This window comes from Alternaria alternata, assembly GCF_001642055.1.
Source record: "Alternaria alternata strain SRC1lrK2f unplaced genomic scaffold CC77scaffold_34, whole genome shotgun sequence".
NCBI classification, from domain to species: Eukaryota; Fungi; Ascomycota; class Dothideomycetes; order Pleosporales; family Pleosporaceae; genus Alternaria; species Alternaria alternata.
The window spans coordinates 14,432-33,887 of NW_017306223.1; the positions used below are offsets into that span (position 1 = coordinate 14,432).

The window sequence follows — 19,456 nt, forward strand, 5'->3', positions numbered from 1 at the left end:
CGGCGTATTTCCAGTCACTAGATTGTGTTCGAGTCTTGCTTGAAGCCGGCGCCGATCCCAACATCCCTGGTGGTACTTCGCAGGATTCCCCACTCATGATGGTGTGCTCTCGGTATACAGAAAGCTCTATCCCTGTAGTCAAGATGTTGCTTGATGCTGGGGCAAACGTCGACTATGTCGACTCAAATGGATCGACCGCATATGACCTTGCCAAACGGGCGCAAAACTTCCGTATCGCTGAATATCTTCTAGAGCGTGGTGCCGATCCAGGGATAGGCTTGAATGGCCGGCCTGGCTCATCCTACAGTCAGTGAGATGCGTTTGCGTCAGATAAAACCTTAACATGTTTTCCCTCTTCCACAGAAAGCTAGAAGATTTATGGGGAAAAGCGACACGTAAGGTTGCAACCAAGATGCTGAGTTTGAGACTGCATTTGGCGTTGTTGAACACGTTCTTCATTTTTCGAGTACTACATATTCAAACTCTGTCTAAGCCTTACCAAGCCCTTTCCCTTCATCCTCGCTCTCATGCTCGACAGTCGCCTCGACGTGCTCAGTCATCAAGTGCTTGATTCCCTTCATTGAAATCACAGCAATTGTCGCAAGCGCCACGAACGGCACCACACTCCAATAACCCAGTCTATAAGCATGCGCATACGACCAATGGCTTGCATCCCAGGCAGCCTTGATGATAGCTTCATTCATTCCAGGCACACCTGCGCCTCTAAACTTGGTCACTGAGCTGCCCTTCATACCTTTCAAGAGTGCAGGCACTGATGACTCGGGTAAACCAGCTGCGATGGCGGCAGATCCAACATCCCTGGCGAGATGCGAAGCAATGCGAGAGTTGACGATGGCGTAGATGACGGCGGTACCGAAGGCGCCACCGATAGCTCGTGCGGAGAAGGCAAGACCGGTAGCTGTTGACAGGAAGGCGTGAGGTGCTGTGAATTGGATGCACGCGACGAGGAGTGTGAGTGGGCCAGAGCAGCCGATGCCTGTCAAGGCTGTGAAGATGATTTGTTCGGTACCCCAGCTAGGTCTGATGAAGGCGAAACATATGGATGCAATGAACATGATGGCGAATGTGACAGCCAGTGGCGTTTCTGTAACTGGTGTTAGTTGGTGTTTTGGAGAAGAAGAATATTTTGCTTACTCAGATCCTTGAACTTTGTCGCATACCACGTCACACCCAACGAAGTGATGATTGACGCAATCTTGTAGGACAACTGGCGGATAGCGATATCCCACGAATTATCCTCGAATCCGACGTTGAGAATGAGCTGTGGTGTAACGGCATTAATGGCAGAGTAGTAGATCCAACCTTCGATCGCGAAAGCAAACGTCGACAGCCAGAAATTTGGCCCTGTAGAGAAGAAGACGTGGGCAACGATGCCATCAGATCGACCCTTCCACTCTGTGTTACGTTAGCTTTCAGCTCTGGATTGATCCATGAGAGAGTCATTACCATAGAGACAGAATGCAATGAACAGAACGATACCAACGACGAGATTGGCACAAACGTGCGGATTGCTCCACGGATACGCTCCACCTGCCCAGTTGAGCGCCAAAAGCATTAACGTAGCAGCAGCAACGAGCAGAAGAGAGCCGATAGGATCGCAAGCCCACATCCATTCTTTGAAGCTCATTCTAGGGTAGTTGGTGCGTTTCTTAGGCCAGTAGAACGCGAATAGACCGATGGATGTGATGCCATGTAGTCCGACTTGAATCCAGAAGATGTAGCGCCAGCCAGAAGCGCTGAGATTGGTAACAGCGCCGGCTGCTAGACTTCCGACACTGCGAACCATGTCAGTGTCTTGCACCTTACCATATACTGATCTGTAAACTCAAAACTTACGTGCCGCCCAGAACTCCCGCGACTCCTGCCAATCCGTTTGCCAGAGGTCGGTACTTCAATGGTAGAATCTCCGAAGGTATTGACTGAACGATGGAGATGGTCGCGAGCGTCGTTCCGATGAGAATGCCACCGCCAATCAACATGGACATACTTGTCGCTTTCGCGCAAATGATAGCACCGACACAAGCGATTAGTGGAGGTATAGTAGCGAACAGTTTGCGATCTAGGACATCTGACAAGCGACCGACAGGAGGAGAGAGGACCGATTGCATAAGGAGAGGACCCTAGACAACGTCAGAATTCAGACTACACACTCGAGCCATAGCGATCGTACCTGTATAATCCAACTCGCAATAGCAGGTTGCCCAAGCTCACGGATGATGAAAGACAAGACTGACCCCGCAGCTACTACCACAAAGACTTGCGACATGACGCTGCGTAGTAGGTTAGTCGCGTCCACGAATCCTAGCTTTGTTGAACGTACGCGAAACAACAGCAAAAGACGACCATCCATGACCGCCAGGAGAGATTGACATGATGGATGTCATCGTTGGCTTCCTGATCGATGGGGACGATGTGAGCTTCGCGGGCGTGAGTGGCCTCGATATGGGTAGCTCCCGTTTTGCTGTCCATGACTGCTCACGCTAGATGACAAGTTGCTACGAGAAAAGAGGCGAGAGAGGGCAAGGTCTATATTCAACATGATCAGGTATATACTACAGTGGGGCACCGCGCAGCGGATGCTTGGCCTGGGCATTTTGACATGGAGATGAGCGGTAGCGACGTCGTCCTCCAACGCCATACATATCGGCAGATCAGGATGCTGGGGGATGAGCGACTCTGGCGGCCTGTTTGGATGAAGTTTACCGAATGGGCGGGATGTATGCATGCGGGGCCCCAGGTTGGGTGATGATTGGCGCCCCTTCGCTGTAATGTGATGCGGGGAGGTACGCCTACGACTCGGTTGTCGCCTGCATCACCCCGAGATGTGTTCCTTCTCTTCTTCTCATGACCCCATAGCTGGAGTTTCCATCGCGACATGTTGTCGCTGCTCGAAGGCGCCAGGAGAGGAGTTGGTGAGAGTGGAAGAGGAAGGGAAGGTCGGAGTTAAGCAGGACCGCCCCGCTGGACCCTGAGACTTTTGTTGTGCACATCTTTTGCGCGACCGTCACCCTCGACCACTCCAACATCCCAACGCTCGACTCAATACCGAACCTCTTAGCCCATATCCGACGCATAGTAAACTTTTCCGACGCACTTAGACTAATCCACCCATCAGGCTATGCTATGAGCAGCCCACGTCCCCTCGCAGGGCGTCTTGTCCCCCTCAGAACCAAAGACGAGGTGCGCGCCAGCCTAGAGACTCACAGCGTCTATGTCGTCGAGGTGCCGGCCAAATTTGCCAATGTTATCAAGGAGTGAGGCATTCACTCCTGGTGCACCAGCTTGATCTCTGCTAACCTTGGACCTCGTCAGTGCCGTGCAAGCAGCCCTCCCAGACTTTAAGACGTCGGAAATCTCTCATCTGCGACGCGTAGTGCAGTTCAAGTACCTGCCGCCGCATCTGCAGAAACAGTTCTATCCGCCCGCGAGGCTCCCCAGAGGTGAAGAAGATGATCCTGCCTCTGCATTATTATCTTCCTCTGCTGCCCCAGCGCCCTCTGCTTCCCTTTCTGCGTCCTCGTCCTCGGCCGTTGATGGCAGTGAGGCTGCTCATGGTGTGACTGTTACTGAAGATTTTGATCTAGTTCGCTACTTCCTCTTGTGTCCGACGCGCCATATTCCCCACGCCAACCTCGCAGCTATCATACGTACCTGTCCGCCTTTCGACGGCAAGACTGCCCCGCCTCGTATCTTCTACGTGACGGTCCCGTCGCTAGCACCCATATCTGCCGAGCAGGCTACGGAATGGAGTGACAAGTACTGGCCCATCTCGTACAAGAACACCAACCCCTACGGTCCGCATCCAAGTCTCGTACAGCGCAACCAGGAGGAGATACAACCCGAGGCGGGCAACTGGCTGGCCCTGGCACGAGCCGCTGGCGAGCAGATATCAGAGCAGTGCCTGGGTGAGAAGATTGGCGTCGTCGTGGTCGACCGCACAAGAAGCACACCAGAAATCGTCGCTGTCGCAGGCGACTGTCGCTGGAGATCCTTCACCGGCACCGCCGAACCGGCCACCGGCACTGGCAACGTCATGGCCCACGCCGTCCACCGTGCCATCGCCATGGTAGCGAAGAAGCGACTCCGCGTTGCTGGCACCGACCCCGCATACCTCGACCGCTCCCTCTTCTGCGACAATCCCCTCACCGGCCTTGAGAAGCTATACTACGAGAAAGACAACATCTCATCGAGCGGCTACCTGTGCGTCGACCTCGACATCTACCTCACCAACGAGCCCTGCGTCATGTGCTCCATGGCCATTCTACACTCGCGCTTCCGCCGCTGCATCTTCAGCAAGCGCATGCCATACACTGGCGGCATGACGGCAGATGGCCCTGGTGACTCTTCGTCAGCGGGCAGCGGACTGAAGAACGGATTGTTCTGGCGACCGAGCGAACTCAACTGGAAGTTCCTGGCTTGGGAGTTCAAGGAGGATGGCAAGGCTGCAGATGCGGATACCGGTTTCAAGGATACACTGCATGCATAAGCATGCACACAGCGGTTTCAGCTGTATTGGATACATTGTATAAACACGGCGCATTGGATTAAACGCTCGGTACAATTACAAGGGGAGATTATACCAGTATGGATTAGAGATAATATTGGGCCAAAAGGAGAGCATTCTGTACTATAGTCAATGGAACGCAACGTCACCATTCAACGTTGGTCGAATGAGTTGCGATACTGTTGTAGCGAACAAGTCTTGTCATTGGCTTCCCAGTTCATACTGTGACCCTATCCCTTCCTACCGTCTCCATCCATCTTCCCAACACTGCCCAATATATCCATAAACCGACTTCTCCTCACATTCTTCTGATCACCTTTTCTCAAGCCAAACCCCTGCGTTCCTTGTAGCGCAAATAACGTGTACTGTTGCTCTAGCCAGTCTGTTCCGCGCGATGGTGCAGGTTTTCGTTTTATCAGTGGGCGGAAGTGTGGAAGAGAGGGAGAGGTGGCGGATATATGGTAGGGTCGCTGGACTGGCGGTATTGGGGTGTGTGGACTTGTGGACCGAGGGATGATGGTTCGAGTCTCGGTATTGGGTAGCAACGGTACGCAAGACGCGGCGTTGTGGAGTTGTTCATTCTGCGAAGATGAATTGCGTGAACTCTGGATTGTAGACTCTGGTGTTGTTAGAGGTGCGAGAGTCAAGTCTTTTGTTGGCATGTAAGTGTGCAGTGTAAACCCGGGGCGGAGAGACGATGGGATGTCCTCTTCGGATGACGAAGGGTGAGTTGCAGAGTCATCAGAGATGGGTGGTGAAGGCAAGGCCTGAGTTGCTGCAGGAACAAAAGACTCTGTTAATGTAATTGGCGATGTGTGGTTGCGTGGTGGATCAATGGGTCTAAAGCCGTAAGAGGCCGAGCGAGCGGTGTCTCCCTCGATTAGGTCTTGAGTAAGAGTGCGAGATAGTGTTGGTGAAAGACGTCCAAGACACTCGAGTACTAGGTCTTGAGTGCTGGGTGTTTGAAGGGCCCCTTCATCAAAGGTATACATGTCTCTGAACATTGGTTCAGGCAAACTGAAAGATAGCGGCAACGGCGATTGATGTGGCGATGGTGTAGGCGGTAATGGTTTATCGATGTCTACGTCGGCAGTCAACGCTTGAAGTGATAGAGGGGGACTAAGGAGGCTGCTGGGAAGGACTGTATGGGCTTGATGGTGCAGCTTTGATGAGAGTGTTATTTGCAAAGATGGCCTTTTCGACTGGGTTGCGCGAGTATGGTTTCGATCTTGATGCTTATCCATGAAGCTGCGATGCTTGGTATTTACAGTCCTTGTCGATTTTGGAGGACTATGGGACATCTTTTCTGTTGTGACAGTGGATGTCTTATTATTTCCACCCGAGTATTGTGCAGCCATCGCATTCAATTCCGGGTCGTCGTCAACACCCCACTTCTTTCCGAGTACCTTAGCATCACCAGTAATGTCTTTACCCTCGTCAGCCTTTCCTTGTTTATAGCACACCCCGTCTTGATGTATATGATATTCACAGCCTTTGACAGCACTGTGCGCGGTCACAGCATCCTCCACAGAATTTCTCATCATGCCCAGCATCCGTCTATCGTGCCCAAACATCTTGTCAGTGATGAATTTCCTCAGCACGCTTGACGCGTGCTTTTCCAAGAACAGCAACTCGAGAACTCCTTGATCGAAAGCTTGCGCTGGATCGAGAACGGAAGCTAGCGTATCGATGATATAGTCTTGGAAGTGCGGTTGCGAGAATGTTGATCCGACGATGTGCGCGTAGATGAGGTCGATGCAGGAGTCGAGACGCATTGATCTCTGAGTTGAGCAACTGACGAAGCCGTTGGTGAGCCACTCGATGTAGAGCTTGAAGCCAGCGGGATCTACGTCGCCAAGCTGAATGGGTAGTAAAGGTCGATCATCTCGCACGTGTTGTGGAAGGCAGATTTGCAGATACAGCGAACATTCGGCTATAGCGTAATCGACGTCGATGTGCTCTGTGGGACAATGCTCCGAGAGTGTTGTTCGGCCTGCAAGTACGAACGTTACTGACTTGAAGATAGAGACACCCAGAACCATCGCTACTCCTCGTCAAAGCTTTGACTGTAAAATCCAATGGTACGGGATCGCGAAAGTGGTTGCGACATAATGCGCGAGTTCTAGATTTGTTGACTTTGCTGCAAGCTCACCAACTACGTCGTTGGAAGGATGACTGCCAGTGAGTACTCTCCATGCTCCAATGATTGACCTCCTCCAGTGACGGTTGATCACAGGGGGAGATGATCAGCATATCTGCTTGGTACCAGTAATGTGACAGATGTGTCGATGATAAACGCATGAGCCCTTCACGATAATCTTAGTCCATATGACCACTCGTGCCCCAGCATAGTTGTCCACATTACACAACGCCAGCACACGATTGAAACCAGAAGATCAATCTCAGCACACTCAACCAAGACAGTTACCAGCTTCACCAATGAGATTGGAAAACATCTTCGCCGAGAAGATGTCCTCATCAAACAAGCGCGATACACATAGACGGCTTGAGCGCGTCACCATCCCTCCACGCATTTCCACCAGCTTTCCAGGAGTCAATCTAGAAGGATATTTGGCCCCTGAGAAGTCACAACTGTTGCCTTCTCCCAGCAAAGTTCCGATTTCCAGTCCAAGAAAACAGAAGAACAAGAAGGTGGACCAGACCCTCTATGGAAGTGAGCATACTCAGGATACTAATCAGAAGCCCCGCCGTAGAGCAGACATCGAAGAGCAAATAAGGCAAGATCCATACCACACACTTCTCGAAGGTGGAAACTTGCCCAGAGACCTTGACGTTATCGACGAAGTTGACACAAACATGCAAAGACCGGTGCAGTCAGATTACCTCAACGAAGAGTCGCCCAACACGCAACAGTCACGGACTGCCGCACCAGGATCAGTCCGAGACAAGCTTCTAGAGACATCTAGGCCACCGATGGTAAGTGTGCTATGCGGCAGACAGAATCCAGAGTCATGGTACTTGACGCGACGTTTGGTTCGTATGCCAGGGAAGGATGGCGATGACTTAGTGTCACTGCTCAAACGCCGAAACGTTGACTCCGATGCAGCGGAACTACATCGACTGTGGCGACACACTGGCATCATTCCAACGCGTTATCGCGATATCAACTTTGATACGGATGGCATCAATCCGCAACATACATGGATCGCATGCTGGCCACTGATGAATGCAGCGATACATGGGTACATGCTGGAGGACATCGAGTTCGTTGACCGAGTGATGGATCTTCTTGAAGAGAAGATAGTGAAGGGTATACGTCCAGACGTTGATACGATTTCGCACATTTTTGGCGAGAAGCGACAGCATATACCAATGATGCTGCAGCATTTCTTGGTTGATTGCTGGGTCGATCATAGTACCAGAGGCTTCGCGGACGTCGATCCGCATAGTTTGCCGGAGTTTTTCATCTGCGCTGCACTCGATACGGCCACACGACGCCTCTCGCACATGGCGAGACATTCGTCGTCATCTGGCTGTCAGTATCATACGCATCCGAAGTCAGTAGAGTGCTACAGGGATAGGAATAGGCAAGCAGAGGCAATGAGACAAGGACGCTACAAATATCGTCGTGAAAAAGCGAGTCGAGAGGCTGAAAAGGCTGCCGCAGATTCTATCAAGCACGGTATTGCGACAGTTGACTGGGAGGCGCGAAGAGCGGAGGCGCATCGAGCGCTTCACGACCAGGTCGATGATTACTCACCTACTACCAGCAGCTGGATGGAAACTTCAGGCCAAGGAGTTGAAGGAACTGCATTGGAGCAGGTTGATTGGACCTACGGTGCTTCTGCGCCAGAAAGGGAGAATCCAGAAACCCACCTCAACTTTGGGTCTTCGTCCATGTTCGGGACCGCGCGGGCTGATGGCGCTGTCGATGAGGTGAAGGTCGCCCCACCAGCACGCGAGCCACCACCGCCGCCACCAACAGACATGCCTGTCGATGACCCTGATAGCACGGTCGGAAGCAATCAGTACGCTGAGGTACCGACAGAAGATAGGAAGAGTGAAGCATCTGCTTACGACGACGCGATGCCCTTGCTAAGGAGTAAGGGAGACTTTGAGTCGATACCCTCAGACGCGACTGCTGTTCCACCTGAAGTCTACGCGTGCGCACAGGTCACTTCACCAGAGAGCACGCGCCGGAAGAAGCGCGCCACATGTCCCGGATCATTTCCAGAATCTAGGTCTGGAAGTTTGAAGGAAAAGATTACAATGTAGTGAGCATTCTCATGTGGTTTGCGATTAATATGATCTTAGCTGGAGAAGGCTTTACCTGGTGGGGTCGTTTAAAAGAGACTGGCCTGTGAAATGGGCTACGCGATCATTCTCATAGATCTTCAATAATGTACCCAGGTCCAATATCATGTCCAGATGCTGTTGCATCACTCAGAAAATTGCGGTGCCGTTCACATGTGAGCTGACGCCGCCTGTCACATGATTAGTATACTGGATAGCCACATCACACGTGTGGATTACGTACCAGGGCAGTTAGCTGGCGCAGAGGTGAAGAAAAAGAACCACCTGTTCTTCTCGCGGCACGTCTGCGCAAGCTTCTCAAGGTCAAGCATCTCGCCGAGTGGCATTCCCCAAAGAGCGAGGATGTACTCGTGAAGATGGTAGTCTAAAGATGTCAGTCAAAGCCGTTCAACGAGGACTCGAGAAAACGTACTCTCGTGTGTAGGCCACGCCTCAAAAGCAGGTGCATCACCAGCAACCAATGCGAAGTAGGAGTCGTGAAGCCAGTCGAGAATCTTCTCTTCCTGGCTCACTCCAGCAAACCGCGGACCGTCTTCGCCGTCCTTGCCGCTGCCGTGTCGTAGTGCAGCCTTGGTTCGGTCTTCGTCGCTCTTGTTGTCGTACGCTTCCTTCCAACCACTGCGAATGAATAGCATGTCTCCAGGCTTGATATCACCACCCTGAGCTGTTGGGCGGATATCTACTCCTTGATCTTGGCCGCATTGATAAAGGTCCTGCCATGAAATAGGGTAGTAGTCAAAGGGGTCGTAATTGATGCCTTTCTTGTGCGCGTATCCGCGATAGTCCAGTAGAACACCCCGTCCTGCAACACCGTGCTCAGCCCAGTGGTGAATCGAGCATTTGTGATTTGCGTTTGGGCCCGTAATATCGCTTCCTTTAGTCTACGTCCTATGTTAGTAACTCCTCCAAAAACGGGAACCTTGCACATACGCCATTGTAGAATGAACCGCTAGCCATATGAGCAAAGTGTCGAAAACCGTCCCATTGGGTACCGGATTGTGTGTTCATGTGGTAGATATCATCGTAAGCAAGTCCTTCCGCCAGGGTCTTAATCTCATGTTGGAAGGGCTCGCGGCCAAATGCCGGCACGTTCGGCACGTTGAGAGGCAAGCTGCATCGCAATTAGCTGGAGCGCACGAGATGCATCAGGGCGACACGCACTTCACAGGCACGATTTCGCCGCTTCTGATCTCCTTTGCAGCCGCTGCCACACGTGTGGGTGTCAAGAGATTGAGACGACCGATCTGACGTTGGTGAGTATAGTTTGCGATAAGCTTAGAGTCTGGTCGCACGCACGTAGTCGTTGTCGCCCCAAACCCAAGCAGCTTCTGGCGGAGCACCAGGGATCTGCGGCAGCTCTTTTCTGGTCGGAAATTTGGTGGAATCCGGGTCCCAGGGTATGGTAGTCGCGGTCTTATTCATGGTGAGAAAGTCTTTGATTTGCGTCAAGCGCTGACTTGCAGTGTTGTTTCTGGGGTCGGTCATGTCAATTTGGCGCCGGATCCTTGTTATTGTTCAGTACGTGGGTCACAAAAATTGCAATGCTTCGATGGATCTTTCTCGATGCTTCCCAGCACATCCGCGACGTTCCTAATTACTATGACGTTTACCCCGCATTTTCGAGAGATGGTGGAGCCGCATATGTGGGGTCGTGATTCCGACTCCGCTGACTATCGTGAAGCGACTCGTTCCTCCGACTTTCGTGTTATAATATCGAACATCACGCCCATATAATTTCTCCTGAACTCGAGTTGTGGTTTCAAACAGATTGTATCGCGTGTAAACATTGGAGGGTTTCGTGGCGCTAGGGCAGGCTCACTGTTGGTGGAAGTTTTGGGGAATGATGACGTAACGCGGTTAATGACTCCAACCGTGGCGTTTGTGGGATCCGGGGATTGCCACCTTGGACTCTCTTGGCCAGAAGCTTGTCCTTTGGTCAAGAAAGTCTTGTTCGCTCCACAGAGTCTTGTTCTTAACGTCAAAGAAGATCGAGCATAAAGTCGAGTCAATGAAGAGTGTCACATCCACCGGTTGATGAGCGCTGAGAGCTTTAGTAGCACCATCTCATGCACTAAGCTCTGACCGTCCCGGTGCTACGACGATTCCGGGGGAATGGACAGGTCGCCACGCGATGGATTCTGCTGCTATACAGTAGAGCAATAGACACATGCTGACCATACGCCTGGCTCTCCCCCACACAACACAACGCATCTAGGTCAAATGGTACGAGCCCAGCTCCCTTTCAATAAGCCCTGATACCACCCTCGGTCTCTTGAAGTCCGAGCCGTTAGTCCAGGTCACAGCGCGACGTTCCTGCGGACGATTGGCGTATCACGAGTACCTCTCCGTGTATCGATTTAGCCGGTTGCTGTCAAGGTGTCTCCTTAGGCCGGCTCATTGGCTACAACAAACTCGCATGCTCCGGAGTAAGCACAGCTCGCGAGCAGGCGCAATTCCAGTAATACTCCCTCTAGTGCGCGCAGAGTCGTTGGAGGAAAAATGTCGTCCGCTGCGCCGTTGAACCGGCTCCCGCTGGCGTCCCTGGCGTCGCGTTAATGAAAGCATATAAACGCCTACCCCAGACTGATACCCCAGACTGCACCCCATCCCCGGATCACCTCTTCACTCCATCTTTGTGACGACTGATTTTGCAGTATGGCTACAGTCGAGAAGCCGAGCGCTCATGAGGCGGAGCACATTTCCGATATCTCAATTGACCACGCCGTGGCTTACGAGGAGGGCAAGGAGACAGGCCTAAGCGATGCTCACCTCTGTTCCGACGCAGACAACAAACGCATTCTCCGCAAGACGGACATTTGGATGTTATCGCTTCTTTGCATGGTTTACTTCCTGCAATCGGCTGACAAGGGAATCATCGGATTAACAGCTGTTTATGGTCTCAAAGAAGACGCGCATCTTAGTGGCAACGAGTACTCAAACATCGGCAACATTGGATACTACGCGCAACTCGGTGTGCAACCCTTGGCGGCATGGATACTTGTCAAGCTTCGATACCGCCACGTCCTACCCGTCATCATTACCTGCTGGGGTATCTCAGTTGCCGGCGGTCTTGGTGGTTCCAGGAACTACGCCGGGTTGCTCGCATCGCGTTTCTTCCTCGGTGCATTTGAGGCTGCAGTCATTCCGCTGTTCTCGATGATCACCATTGCGTTTTACAGGCGTTCCGAGCAGCCATTCCGCGTAGCTTGCTGGTACAGCTGCTATGGTCTTAGCACCCTGATTAGTGCACCCATCGTCTATGGCTTCGGCCGCATCCACTCATCTACGCTTTACCGGTATCAGATCGTCTACCTTTTCTTCGGACTCCTGACCATCGCTATCGGCCTCATCACATACTGGTGGGCCCACGACAGTCCTGGAGAGGCTCGATTCTTGTCGCCAGAGGATCGCCTGAAGGCCGTCGACCGATTGAAGGCCAATCAACAGGGTATTGTCTCGCACAAGTTCAACTGGAAGCACGTCATTGAGGCTGTTACTGAACTCAAGTACTGGCTGTACATGATTATGGTTATTGCCGTCAACGCGGGCGCTTCAGTCTCCTCGGTCTTTGGTTCCATCATCCTCAAGAACCTGGCCGGGTTCAATGCGGATGAAGCCGTTCTACTGAATATGCCCTTTGGAGCACTTCAGTTTGTGTCCATCCTTGCTGCGTCATATCTGGCATACCGATTCAAGCGCAAGTCCCCCTTCTTGCTCGGCCTTGTCACCATCGTCATTGTCGGTGTCGCTTTGCTGGTGGCGCTTCCGAAAACCCCCTCCAACAAGGGCGGTCTACTTGCAGGCTACTACTTGATCGCCTTCGTATATGCAATTAACCCTCTTCTCATCTCCTGGATGGGTGCCAACTGTGCCGGACAGACCAAGAAGGCTATCTACTATACCTCATTCAACGCTGGCAACTCTATTGGCAACATCATCACCCCTTACATCTTCGATGCGAAGTTCGCGCCGCAATACGTAAGTAATACCCTGTTCCAACGTTCAGGTCGAAGCTCGTCGCTAACCATACGTCTTTCTAGGTCAATGCTCTCAAGGGTATCTTGGCAATCTGGTGCATTCTTTGGGGTGTCGTCATCGCTCAAATTGTCCTAATTACCTGGATGCAGAAGAAGAAGTGCGATCAGCGTGAAGCAGCCGGTCTTCCTAGAGATCCTATCGACCATTCGATGAGCGGTCATTTTCACGAGGCTGGTGCCGAAGTTCATGGCGAGAACGGTCTGCAGGATATGACTGACAAGGAGAACATCTACTTCCAGTATTTGCTGTAGCTTGATCAGCACTGTGGCTGTACCTAAATTTCTTGTTAATAGAAGATATTAATCTTACCATTCTGATCAATGAAAATAGCCCTACCGGGCCATATGTGATTGTTTCACGAGCCTGGACTTCTGTCAATGCTCAGTCGGCGCTGTTGTTTAGAGCTTCAGTCAGAGATAGCCTCTCGAAAATGATGACAGCTTTTTGGGGGTTTAATTGCGAGAGGCTTGGAGATCGCTCGAAAAGTGTCGATATGGAGAGGCTACAAGACGAGCAAGATAAGTATCGACTGGATCCTGATTCAGAAGTGACACTTATGTAAGCTACGCATGACTAACGTGTCGCGTCACGTCGTCGGAACATTGACTTTTGACGTGCCCCTCGGACTGCGATCTAGACCGCCAATGCTAGACGTCTGACTGTGTCCATGCCATACACATTCGCTACTTTCGACTCTCCGCCGTTCGGATGATCACACGTACCCAGCGAACTATCGCCTACCTCCTGATTCCGTGCATCTCAGTCTTCCTGTTGCCCTTTCTGTACGCTCGGCTGCGACCGTCAACAAATCCAATGCCTGCTCGAATATCGCCAGATGGAGTAGCATCGGCTCTTCTTGCTGAGAATGGGCTGCAGCTGCACTCCCTACAAACCATCCAATCACTCTGGGCCGGCTACGGCGAGATATGTCGCGTGTTAGCTAATCCAATAGGCTCGCAAGATGCGCCGAAACCCTACATACTGAAGCTCGTCAATCCCCCACCGACCAAGGCCAATGACGAAGGTCACTCTCGAAAAATCTTGAGCTACCAAGTCGAACAATACTTTTATAGCCACCTCGCCCTACAGTTGCCAGCAACATTACCGGTCGCGAAATGCCTGGCTAGCATCAACAAGCACAATACTGATGGGACCTCAATGACTGCAATGCTGTTGAGCGATCTCCGGCAACAGTATCCCGTGGCTGGAGAGAAGCGCAACGTGCTCACGACAATCCAGGCTCATGCAGCGCTGGACTGGTTGTCTGGGTTCCATGGCTTCTGGTGGTCTCGCGTCAAGTCTCTGGACTCTTCTTCGCTCGTACTGCCCCCACTTGAGGAGGTGAAGCGCGACGGACAAGACGCGTCGAACAAGTCGGTCTGGCTGAACGGTGGATATACGTATTTGGCGACGCGCCGGAAGGAGTATGACAGCCTGGCGGCAGATTACGACTCAGAATGGAACGAACCACTAACTGATTGGGTTGATGGTGAAGATGTCTCCATATCCGAAATAGCAGCTGCGTTCCTCTCGCCGAAAGCTGTCGGTTGGACACCAATCGAAGGTTATCAAACTCTTATACATGGTGACGTGAAGTCTGAAAACATGTTCACAAGCAGCTTCGGCGAAGAGGTCGCGTTCTACGACTTCCAATATGTTGGACTTGGCCTTGGAGTCTGCGATCTAGCAAAGTTCTTCACCTGCTCCGTTCCACTGAACATGCTCGTTGCCGATCGGCATATCCCATCGGAGCTATCCATGCAAGAAGGCGAAAGGCAGTTGTTGGAGCGATATTGGAAGAGACTGGTAGAGGTCGGCAAACAAGAGTACACCTGGTCCATCTTCGTGCGACATTGGGAGACTGCCCTCGTAGACTGGTTGCGCTTCCAGGCCAGCTGGGGTTTCTGGGGAAACACCGACTGGTTGGAAGCCAGGGTACGGAGCATACTCAAAGACCAAGAATGGAGGGATGCATTGATCAGTAATGTGGACAAGACGAGTATCCGCAATCAACGCGAGGCCTCTGGGTGAGGGTGGCTCTGTTTGCTGCCTACGTAGCGTGTAGACATTCACACCTCGGAACCTCTGGTGAAGCTGGCCATGCTCTGATTTTCTCACTCTCAATGATTGTGTATATCATCTATCAATCCGCCATCGGTAATAACTCGGGCTCAATTGGCCAAGTGGCAAGGCGTCGCACTCGTAGCTTCTATGGTATGCGAAGATCTCCAGTTCGATCCTGGAATTGAGCCGTAGGTTCTACCAGGGCTTTCCTTTTTGCCTCTTTCACGATCCATCATACCTTCCGACAGTGAATGCACAGCATCAGCCTACACTAAGCCAAATGCGATGCTCAGACAAGAGCACTAGGTGCATACTTTTGAAGAACGATGATTGGGTAGGACTGCTACCCTGGTCTGCATATTGTGGCTTGGAAAACCCCGCCTTCGAAGGCTAACACATTGCTGTGATCACCGGAGTTCTTACAGCCTGAGCGTTTTGCGATAAGTTTGCTATCTCCACGACTGCACTAATATCAGACCGTCCTGCTAGCTTCTTACATGGCGACCTCTACCCGCCCCGATTATGGCCCCGATCTGTTAACCGATGAAGAAAACCAGCAGCTTGACAATTTCTTCTCCGTGCGTAACACGATTGACCATCCCAACGAGCGATCAGCCTTCAACGAGGAAACAGACGTCGACCACATTCAACGCTGGGCAGGTTACGCCTTCCAACGGGCTACTACTCCCCTGACCGAACAGCCACCTTGTGAATACATCGATGGTGTATCATTGGACTGGTCTGGCCACGGGACTTCTCACGTTGATTATAATAAGTCTGATGTGCTTCCCCTCACACAAGGCAAATTTCTAGGGCATGGTATGCACGGTGGAGTGTACGAAACCAGCTGTAATGGTGTCAAGCTCGCGTGGAAGCGCAAATACTGTCGTCGCAAGATAGGCGAAAGAGAAAGACGGGAGATTGAGGTCATCAAGAAACTCTCGCATCGTCATATCATTCGGCTGATGGGTACCTATACGCACGGCCCGTTTCTCGGATTATTGTTGTGGCCAGTCGCGACTTGTGACCTCGCCAGCCTCCTCGAAGACGTCGATTGGCTGCAGAAGCCGATTCTGTTGGAACAAGGACTGCCTCTCAAGCTGTCAGAGGAATGGACGGAACAAACAGAGGAACGAGAGGCAAGGCTTCAAGCACTTGGAATCCTACTCGGAGGCGTAACAACATTGGCCCGTGACTCAGCGGTAGCTTTTCTAAAGAGCACGATTGGCTGTATAGCCAGCGCAGTGGCGTATATCCATGAGTCTGACATCAAGCACAAAGACCTGAAGCCATCTAATATCTTGCTCTCGAGGAATGGCTTATGGCTGACAGACTTTGGCACTGCGACAGACTTCTCGGTGCTAACCACCAGTGTCACGGACAATGGAGAACGAGGCACACCAAAATACTTCGCGCCAGAAGTTGCGAGATTCGAGCCTAGTGGGCGTGCAGCAGATATATTCTCGATGGGCTGTATCTTCTTCGAGATCATGATACTCTGTATTGAGTGTTCACTAGACCTCAGTGTAACGCTCAGGAGTAGGAATGACCGATCCTTCCAGTCGAATTTGGACAATGTGAAAGTCTGGCTCATTGAAGACGATTGGTCAGACCCGCAAGATACGCCAAGTATTGAAGAATATCTCTCGGGCCTGGTAGGCTCGATGATGGATGTAGAGGTAGATAAGCGCCCAACCGCTAGTATAGTTGAGTGGGATGTTGCTATAATAAGTGGTAAGTGCTCCGCTTATCGTTCGCTGTATGAGTCGTCTAAAGAGCCAGGCATCTATCGAGACTGTTGCTATCAGGAGGCTTTCCGCAACCAGAGCAGGGCAATGCTACCAATTCTAGGCACCGAGGTCATGATTAATATCACGTTTGGTAGAACGTACTTGCTCCCACCATATCAGAACATCTGGACATTTCACATCGGATATGTCGACGAAAACCTCATTCAATCTGTCCAGATGTTTGCCGTAAGTAGCTCTGGGAACTCATCCTGACAAAATAATAACTAAGACTGATGTCAATAGGCCCAACGGACTTCCAAAAGTCATCGTATCTTCCACTCATTGCCTTGCGGAATTGACGTCCATCGTGACCATGGCGTCAGTGCATGTTTAATTCTTCGCCCAGGCTTTATATGGACCAGTTCAATAGCTCAGTCGGTGCCAAAGACCAATGACAAAAGGGTGATGCCATTGTTTTGGCTGAGCAAGTTTGGCCCAGGAGATTACAGCATCACGCAGTCCTTCATTGTGCAAAGAGCATCTTAGTGTAGGAGATAAGGGAAGCGAAGCAAAGAACCGCTACAGTATTTCCAACAGACAATTTTTCGTCCATTCATCTGCGATTTCCCATCTCACATGATTGGCTCGCATGGGCTGCATAGTGTCTCAGCCTCACGATAAGCGCTAGCCGTTTGCAGCTTTATGAAGCGCCGGACATCCAGCCCCGCCCATGACGCTGACGCGAGAGCTAATGGTATACTTAACGCCCCATGGCGCTGTCCTACCCTATGTCTAGAACATCTACGATATGTGTACATATAGCTTGCAGAACCCCACTTGGGCTGCAATCGCGTCCACAGCAAATCTAATTTTCCATCCACAATGGATCACCTCTCGGAACTATCTCGTCAGATCGAATCGAAGACGGTCGTCGCGTCTTTGTTCTGTATATGGCTACTGTACTGGCTGGCCATAGGCATACATAGGGTGTATTTTCATCCCCTGTCCAAGATTCCTGGGCCAAAGGTTTGAATCCCACGGTTCTACCAAGTGGAAACTCTCATGGTGAAACTGACGGCATGTAGTTGGCAGCGTTCAGCTTCTGGTACGAGTTCTACTATGAGATCTATCCGCATAGATTCCAGTACCTCTGGAAGATCAAACAGCTACACGAGGAATATGGTAAGTCTTCATCGCCATCACTTGATGTCTCGTTCTCACAATATTGACAGGACCCATCATCCGTATTAACCCCCTACAGGTTCATATTCACGATGCAGACTATTTCGACACCATCTACGCGTCCGGCGTCAACCACAAGCGTGACCGTTGTAGCTGGTCGCACCACACCGGCTCCAAGGTTTGGGCGGGCGCCATACTTGAAACGATGGACCACGATAAGCATAGGATGCGACGAAATGCTGTATCCCCCTTCTTCAGCAAGCGCTCTGTTCAGGCTCTTGAAGGGCTCGTTGTGAATAACATAAAGAAGCTCCTACGTCGTTTCGAAGGTGAAATGGAAAAGCAGGGCCCGCACGCCGGTATTGTGATCCTCAATGATGCATATGCCGCCTTCGCTATGGATGTCATTTCTGAATACTGCTTCGGCGAGTCAATGAAGACCTTAGACAATGATGACTATGGTAAAGACTGGCTGACCATCTTCCACGACGGAATGCAGTTAGTGCCATTCGCTCGCCAGTTCCCCACGATTTTCAACTTCCTCCTCGACCTGCCGCCGCACATAGCTGCGAAGTTGGATGCTGGGGCGGGAAAATTGAATGGCTACCTTTACCAAATCCTGGGCAGAATCGAGCGCATAATGAATCGGGAAGATGGTGTAAACGAAACAAAGGATCTTAGGCGGACTATATTTCATGACATAAGGGATGATGTTGGTTGTAAACTTCCCGAGAAAGAGAAGCATCCAGTAAGGTTGATGGCGGATGCAAGCGTCATTCTCGGTGCAGGAACAGAGACAACATCACGGACTATGGCAGTCACTACCTACTACCTGATCAAGAATCCCGAGATAGGCGAGAAACTTAGACGGGAGCTAGAGACGGTGATGCCAACGGTGAATCACGAGGTCTTACTCCGGCAGTTGGAAGCTTTGCCCTACCTAGTAAGCCACCTTCACTATACAACACGACCAGATATGCTAACATGTCATTGAGACCGCGGTGATAAATGAAGGCCTACGTTGCGCCCACGGTGTCTCTTCCCGTCAACCCCGCGTCGCTACTGCCGAAGACCTCACATACGCGCAGTATACCATCCCCAGAGGAACTCCCGTCACGCAATCTCCCTACCTTCTTCACATGGATCCCGCCATATATCCCGAACCTTTCGCCTTTCGCCCAGAGCGTTGGATCGAAAACCCCAAACTTACGCGTTATCTCTTCGCTTTTGGGCGCGGGAGTCGCAATTGTTTGGGCATGAATTTGGCAACGTCGGAGCTATATCTTGGTCTGGCGATGATTTGGAGAAAGTTTCAGTTCGAGATCTATGATACCGTTGAGAGCAGAGATGTGTTGACGACTTACGATTGCTTTTTGGGGATGACGGATCTGAAAAGCGAGGGCGTGAAAGTCAAGGTTGTGGCGGAGGTGGAGGCGTAATCGCGAACGTCAGTATGCCGGTCAGTCGACTGGGGTCAAGAACGATGGTTTTCGCATGAAGTAATGACCATGTTTCGAAGTTGAGTTCCTGCTGTGTGTAGTGTTTTGGCAGGCCTCTGGATAGGGACGGCTCTTTCGAGAGAGTCAAGTGGAATGGTGCAGACCCTCCTGCGCACCACGTCGTTTATTTCTCACGTCTGTCA

At 51.5% G+C, this 19,456-nt stretch overlaps 9 protein-coding genes and 1 non-coding gene across 10 annotated transcripts; 7 read left to right on the top strand and 3 right to left on the bottom strand.

The window, feature by feature from the left end:
* Window positions 1-434: 434 nt before the first annotated feature.
* CC77DRAFT_1025988 (MFS general substrate transporter) lies at window positions 435-2,956 on the bottom strand. Its single transcript, XM_018526170.1, has 6 exons — window positions 2,342-2,956; window positions 2,192-2,291; window positions 1,858-2,141; window positions 1,468-1,796; window positions 1,156-1,416; window positions 435-1,105 (listed from the first exon to the last, which is right to left on the bottom strand). Exons 1-6 carry the CDS (start codon window positions 2,488-2,490, stop codon window positions 489-491), a joined length of 1,740 nt encoding a protein of 579 aa, XP_018379547.1. The 5' UTR covers window positions 2,491-2,956; the 3' UTR covers window positions 435-488.
* Window positions 2,946-4,631, top strand: CC77DRAFT_573182 (hypothetical protein). The gene is made up of 2 exons (XM_018532281.1): window positions 2,946-3,275; window positions 3,334-4,631. The coding sequence occupies exons 1-2, from the start codon at window positions 3,145-3,147 to the stop codon at window positions 4,505-4,507; spliced, it is 1,305 nt and encodes a 434-aa protein (XP_018379548.1). The 5' UTR covers window positions 2,946-3,144; the 3' UTR covers window positions 4,508-4,631.
* A 211-nt stretch (window positions 4,632-4,842) lies between these two features.
* CC77DRAFT_912457 (hypothetical protein) lies at window positions 4,843-6,537 on the bottom strand (the record flags this gene model as incomplete). The annotated part of the gene is made up of 2 exons (XM_018533649.1): window positions 4,843-5,292; window positions 5,668-6,537. Coding segments are annotated over 2 exons (1,320 nt in total), but the record flags the coding sequence as incomplete, so codon positions are not given.
* Window positions 6,538-8,500: 1,963 nt separating this feature from the next.
* On the top strand, window positions 8,501-8,940 carry CC77DRAFT_1025991 (hypothetical protein). The gene has a single exon (XM_018526171.1). The coding sequence runs from the start codon at window positions 8,573-8,575 to the stop codon at window positions 8,759-8,761; it is 189 nt and encodes a 62-aa protein (XP_018379550.1). The 5' UTR covers window positions 8,501-8,572; the 3' UTR covers window positions 8,762-8,940.
* CC77DRAFT_1083026 (hypothetical protein) lies at window positions 8,703-10,285 on the bottom strand (the record flags this gene model as incomplete). Its single annotated transcript, XM_018529375.1, has 6 exons — window positions 8,703-8,970; window positions 9,024-9,164; window positions 9,213-9,681; window positions 9,731-9,911; window positions 9,962-10,044; window positions 10,097-10,285. The coding sequence occupies 6 exons, from the start codon at window positions 10,283-10,285 to the stop codon at window positions 8,930-8,932; spliced, it is 1,104 nt and encodes a 367-aa protein (XP_018379551.1). The 3' UTR covers window positions 8,703-8,929.
* Window positions 10,286-11,455: 1,170 nt separating this feature from the next.
* On the top strand, window positions 11,456-13,089 carry CC77DRAFT_1035789 (MFS general substrate transporter; the record flags this gene model as incomplete). The annotated part of the gene is made up of 2 exons (XM_018526962.1): window positions 11,456-12,778; window positions 12,841-13,089. 2 exons carry the CDS (start codon window positions 11,456-11,458, stop codon window positions 13,087-13,089), a joined length of 1,572 nt encoding a protein of 523 aa, XP_018379552.1.
* A 562-nt stretch (window positions 13,090-13,651) lies between these two features.
* Window positions 13,652-14,869, top strand: CC77DRAFT_949345 (hypothetical protein; the record flags this gene model as incomplete). Its single annotated transcript, XM_018535249.1, has 1 exon — window positions 13,652-14,869. One exon carries the CDS (start codon window positions 13,652-13,654, stop codon window positions 14,867-14,869), a length of 1,218 nt encoding a protein of 405 aa, XP_018379553.1.
* A 138-nt stretch (window positions 14,870-15,007) lies between these two features.
* Window positions 15,008-15,090, top strand: CC77DRAFT_t102. The gene has a single exon. It is a non-coding gene; the product is annotated as a tRNA-Thr (tRNA).
* A 44-nt stretch (window positions 15,091-15,134) lies between these two features.
* CC77DRAFT_573314 (kinase-like protein) lies at window positions 15,135-17,246 on the top strand. The gene is made up of 2 exons (XM_018532283.1): window positions 15,135-16,878; window positions 16,936-17,246. The coding sequence occupies exons 1-2, from the start codon at window positions 15,400-15,402 to the stop codon at window positions 17,176-17,178; spliced, it is 1,722 nt and encodes a 573-aa protein (XP_018379554.1). The 5' UTR covers window positions 15,135-15,399; the 3' UTR covers window positions 17,179-17,246.
* A 1-nt stretch (window position 17,247) lies between these two features.
* CC77DRAFT_573298 (putative benzoate 4-monooxygenase cytochrome P450) lies at window positions 17,248-19,392 on the top strand. The gene is made up of 4 exons (XM_018532282.1): window positions 17,248-17,658; window positions 17,718-17,814; window positions 17,865-18,757; window positions 18,810-19,392. Exons 1-4 carry the CDS (start codon window positions 17,515-17,517, stop codon window positions 19,251-19,253), a joined length of 1,578 nt encoding a protein of 525 aa, XP_018379555.1. The 5' UTR covers window positions 17,248-17,514; the 3' UTR covers window positions 19,254-19,392.
* The last annotated feature ends 64 nt before the right edge of the window (window positions 19,393-19,456 follow it).

Bases quoted from the DNA above. Each gene is read 5' to 3' on its own strand.
- CC77DRAFT_1025988 (XM_018526170.1), bottom strand. From the start codon at position 2,490: ATGGACAGCAAAACGGGAGCTACCCATATCGAGGCCACTCACGCCCGC. The intron at 1,417-1,467 runs GTAATGACTCTC...AACGTAACACAG, and splicing joins CATTGCATTCTGTCTCTATG to AGTGGAAGGGTCGATCTGAT. The intron at 1,106-1,155 runs GTAAGCAAAATA...CACCAGTTACAG, and splicing joins GACAAAGTTCAAGGATCTGA to AAACGCCACTGGCTGTCACA.
- CC77DRAFT_573182 (XM_018532281.1), top strand. From the start codon at position 3,145: ATGAGCAGCCCACGTCCCCTCGCAGGGCGTCTTGTCCCCCTCAGAACC. The intron at 3,276-3,333 runs GTGAGGCATTCA...GGACCTCGTCAG, and splicing joins TTTGCCAATGTTATCAAGGA to TGCCGTGCAAGCAGCCCTCC.
- CC77DRAFT_1025991 (XM_018526171.1), top strand. From the start codon at position 8,573: ATGCCCTTGCTAAGGAGTAAGGGAGACTTTGAGTCGATACCCTCAGAC.
- CC77DRAFT_573314 (XM_018532283.1), top strand. From the start codon at position 15,400: ATGGCGACCTCTACCCGCCCCGATTATGGCCCCGATCTGTTAACCGAT. The intron at 16,879-16,935 runs GTAAGTAGCTCT...TGATGTCAATAG, and splicing joins AATCTGTCCAGATGTTTGCC to GCCCAACGGACTTCCAAAAG.
- CC77DRAFT_573298 (XM_018532282.1), top strand. From the start codon at position 17,515: ATGGATCACCTCTCGGAACTATCTCGTCAGATCGAATCGAAGACGGTC. The intron at 17,659-17,717 runs GTTTGAATCCCA...GACGGCATGTAG, and splicing joins CCAAGATTCCTGGGCCAAAG to TTGGCAGCGTTCAGCTTCTG. The intron at 18,758-18,809 runs GTAAGCCACCTT...CATGTCATTGAG, and splicing joins TGGAAGCTTTGCCCTACCTA to ACCGCGGTGATAAATGAAGG.